This window comes from Atta cephalotes (assembly GCF_000143395.1).
Source record: "Atta cephalotes unplaced genomic scaffold scaffold00028, whole genome shotgun sequence".
In the NCBI taxonomy this organism is placed as follows: Eukaryota; Metazoa; Arthropoda; class Insecta; order Hymenoptera; family Formicidae; genus Atta; species Atta cephalotes.
In genome coordinates this window covers 4,145,822-4,150,459 of record NW_012130092.1, presented here as the reverse complement: position 1 = coordinate 4,150,459, position 4,638 = coordinate 4,145,822, and the positions used below count along the sequence as shown (strand labels likewise).

At 39.2% G+C, this 4,638-nt stretch overlaps 1 protein-coding gene across 1 annotated transcript in view; it reads left to right on the top strand.

The window, feature by feature from the left end:
* Positions 1-3,724: 3,724 nt before the first annotated feature.
* The window catches only part of LOC105620762 (zinc finger protein 704), a 51,677-nt gene continuing 50,763 nt past the window's right edge, over positions 3,725-4,638 (top strand). Inside the window, exon 1 of the mRNA XM_012202252.1 lies at positions 3,725-3,835. Coding sequence (XP_012057642.1) covers positions 3,725-3,835 — 111 coding nt within the window. The remainder of the gene's footprint in view (positions 3,836-4,638) is intronic.

The following is a 4,638-nucleotide window of genomic DNA, read 5'->3' as shown; positions in this document are numbered from 1 at the left end:
TTGAGTATCAGTTTAATTTTGTTAGCTTCGCAATCAGAAATACTCTATTTTACATCTGAGTGATTTGTTAGAAAGCTAAATTCATCATTAAGAAAGATCTGTCGAGATGACTTGTTTCCAAGATCGTTTAATGCTCTTCAAGACATGATTACGCATTCGGGATGCGATGACCAAATGCAATATTAATCATTGATCGAACGTATACGATTCGATGACATTCGCAGCAGAGATTTCGCTCGTCAATCTCTCACTAAATTTAATCACGATGCATTTTATTATTGCTTAAGTATAAATCCCGTTGCTCAAGCGAGGCGATTTGGCCGTTGCAACACGCTCGGTGTAGCGAAACTCCTCGCCGGCGAGTAATCCGCCGCGCTTTAGAAGTACTTGTGAAATGAAGCAAAATGCACTTTCACCTAACCGGCATTGCGTTTCGCAACCTCCTCGTTCCCTGCCACCCGCCGCGGCATCTCCGACCGTCGCGTCGCGTTTCAAGCCGTCGAACGAAAGCAATTCCGCCGCGATGGAATGCCTTCTCGTGCCGGCGTCCTAATTGTCGCACGACGACCGCGAATTGAATTTCGCCGCGTTTACGCCTTTTACTCGTGCTCGACACTTTCGACTTCATCATTGCGAACAAGAGCCGTCTCGCTTCGTACGAATGCACTCTCACTCTGGCGCATACGTATAAAAAATCATTCGGAGAAAGCATTGAAATATTCATTATGCGAGAACGGCAACGTAAAATCGGAAGCAGTGTCGAGCAAAGATTAAGACGGATTATTTCCAGCGTGGTTTCGGATTTCGATGCCGTGAACATCCGGAAATAATCTCGGTGTCTCCTTGCAACGACGAACGCGTGCGAATCAGCATGGGATACATTTCAACGTCGACTTGTAATTTTTACATACGTCAGTTTCGATCTACAATTTATATCCGTTTTAATGCGGATTAACTTTAAATAAAACGTTAAAATTAAAAAAAAAAGATTTAAAAAAAAATGACCATTTTCTGCTCAAAAAAATGTGAGTAAAAGAAATGGTGTTTTTTTTTTTTTTGTAGAGTTTGATCTCCTGTATATGATAAAGTTATCAAAAAGTTTGTGGCATTTGGAGAACACTACGAAAAGTAGGCAAAAATATTAAAATTTTAATAAATAAGCTTTTTCCAGAAGATGAAAAAATGTTATTCCTTTTACTTGCACTTTTTTAGACAGAAATTTTTCTCTTTTTAACATTCTTCTTTTATTAGAGTAAATACGCATCGTCTTCGACTCTTACCGTTTATTTTATATTATTTTTTTCAATTTTAATTTCAGTTTAACTTATCTTTTACCTTTTTCTTATTCTAAGACTTAGAAAGGGATAAAGAGCAAATCACATGGAGATTAAAGTTAATCTACCCTGATGGAAATGGACATCAGATGCTGACGCAACGCCGTGCCGCTGCTGAGCCAGCTGTTGTCTTTCGCGATTGAAATTCTCCCGCGAACGGTCGTGCGGTGCGGACAATGTCGTCGGTCATCGAGTTTCGTGCCTTCGTCTAACACACGTGTTTTCCCGTGTAATCGCGTGTAATCGAGACGTGCAAACAGTGGTGCGGGAATCACCGTTCCTTCCTTGGGAGGCGCCGGATGCACGAGTTTAGACGAGGAGAAGAAGGGTGAGGTAAGGTCGTCGACTTGCGGTGGTCTCTCGGGATGATACGGGGCGTTACTGCCGCCGCGAGCATCGAGCACGATATCGCGCGGCGACGAGGGAACGGACGGAGGAAAGAAATTCGAAAGTGGCCGGTGAAAGTGTTGGAATACGCGGGCACGTGGCTTTGCAGCGCAACGTCAGCGAGTTCACACGAGCGGACTTCCTTCACTTCCACCTCGTCGTTCTTCGTCTACCTTCACCTGTACCTTCGCCGCTTCCCACTCGCGTAGTCCCCGGATCAATCTACCACCGGACGACCTTTGTACTTTCCCTCTGTCCCCTGACCTTTGAGTCCGGCCGGTGGAGGTGAGTGGGTTCAACCGGAAAAACGGCTCGGAGCGGAGGCCGTTCTGAATAGAGCGAACTCGTTTGAGGAAGAGTCGGCTGTTCCAATCACTCTGATTTTTCCGATCTTCTCTTTTTTATACCATACTCTTCTATAATATCGTGCCCTAAGGTGCGTCTACGCGATGCGCGATTGTACGATGTGAGTTTCACTTGATGCCGCGGGAAATAATGCATTGCCGTTAATATTATAATATGGAAAGAGTAGATCGCAGCCACGGTATATTCGCCGTATAAAACACAACGGCGAGAACAGCGGTAAACGAATATCTGACGCGGAGGGTACGATTACAAAAGTATTTTTTTTTTTACATTATTTGCTCCACTACTCCGAATCTTGCGCTCGATCAAAACAGTATCGAATTCAGCTTTCGAGATTCGAAACGCCCGAAAGTCGGGCAAAGAACCGTTGGCCATTGGCCGTTCTACGATTTCGCATAGCGCGAACGTTGCGAACGTCGCGAGTGGAGATATAATCCGTGTATCGAATAACGCGTGACAGCTGCATATATTTTAACAGCTGATGATTGTGGAACGCACCAACGCCGATTATTAATGCCTTAACGAGAATGCAGTAGACCCAAAATGAAGAAGTCTCACTTTTCACCGATCGACTTGATTGCTTTATCGTTATGTTACCGCAAGATTTCTTCGACAGCAATTGTTAAGCAATGTAACGGTTTTATTTCTTACACTGGAAAAAGAATCTACGATTGCATTAATTGGAACTCTGATTGAAAATGGACAAATCAGAGTTTTCTGATTGAATCTATTATAATTCTAGTTGAGATAAAATTCTTACCGATATGATTGGAATCTTCTGGTTCGTTCATTTTCAACCAGAAATTTTTTTTAATATATAGTATAGTATAATACCGCATTCCATGTCGAATTCATTCATGCGTGATTTCTAATTCGTCTCGACTGGATTTACACACGCACTATAACACCGGGGTTAATTGAATCCCACTCCCTACCTCAATATGTAAAGATGCTATTGACAAGATATACATGACAAGCGTCAAGCATCGAGTATCTGCGCAGAAAATTATTACGCACAATTCTGAATCTTGATTTCCGCTTTTGATGCTAAATGATAAATTAAGAGAGATTACATTTCGATATACACTGTTCTAACATATAATACTGAAAAATTTATATTTACGTTATATAATTAAACTACAAGATTTCACCATCAATATTGAATCCAGCGTATTTCAGTAAAATCGTTAAACGCACTCTCTAAATTATTTGGAGTGGAATCTTATTTTAAAGAGTGAAAATTGAGCCGAAAAAAAAGTGGTTCAATTTTTAATCTTTAAGAGCGAGATTTCATTCTTCAGAGTGACAATTCACTTTGAAAGTTGTAGAGAATATTACCGCGCATGCTTTAACTGTTGATCTCCTATGTAAAGACATCTTAAAGCTTCAAAGCCGCGACCAATTTCACGCCGCTAAAGACGCGGAATTTCACTATCGATACACGAGTTCACTTATTAACATTAATTCTTAATTAAATTAACTTGTATGCGCACGACACAGTCGTTCGCAACGCTACTTAAGCCTATCTACACCTCTGTACCGCGGGAAAGTGAACGGGAAGTGAGACTTATGACGGTTAATTAATCGCGAAAGGCAATCTTGATTACGCCAAATTAGTATGTGTCACAGACTACATGATGGATATTTTGACGCTGGAATTAAAGCCGTCAGGGAATCCCATGCTGCATGTATTACTCGTCGATTCGAAGAAGCAATTAAGTAATGGAGTTACCATGAGAGTGGCGAACGTACTATTACATTCGTAAACATAAATCACGCATCATAAATACATTACCTTGAACGCGCGAATTGGATATCAAAATTAGAGGGTATATCAAAACCGATATTTATATTGGTGATAAAGAAGCGATTTTAATGTAAAACGTGTAATAGAAAGTAACATTACAAATTAATAACATATTTCAGTACAGCCACCAAAGTAAATTAACGAAATATTGACATAAAATGATAAGATTCGCAAAAAAGTGCCTTATAATTTTTTGTTTAACGCAAATGCACTTGCCTCGCGATCTCTTCAGACAAGTTTACGCGACGTAAATTGCACGGGATAGCAGATTTTCAAAAGCCACGGGCGATATGTAATTTTTGTTTCCAATCGTACTCTCTCTTTTAAAAACCAAGTCACGCGGAAAGTGATAAATCGAGAGATAATTGTGCCTGATATATACATATATTACAATATATATAATAATTAAAAATGTGTAGTTCAATATAATATGCATTTAATATGACATATTATTTCTACCCCGTGTCATACTGGAGAAACAACACTTGGTAAGGCAACTAATTCGCCTTGCTTATAACTTTCATAAAAATGATTATACCATTAAAATTTTTTTTAAATCGGAATATCAGATATTAAGAGATTATGGAATATAACGGTAAAGTAAATGTGTATATATATATATATATATATATATATATATATATATATATATATTATAGTATATAATAATATAGTACGTACTTATTTACTTTACTTACTTACTTTATTAGTTAGTTAGTACTTACCTACTTACTTAAGTTATAA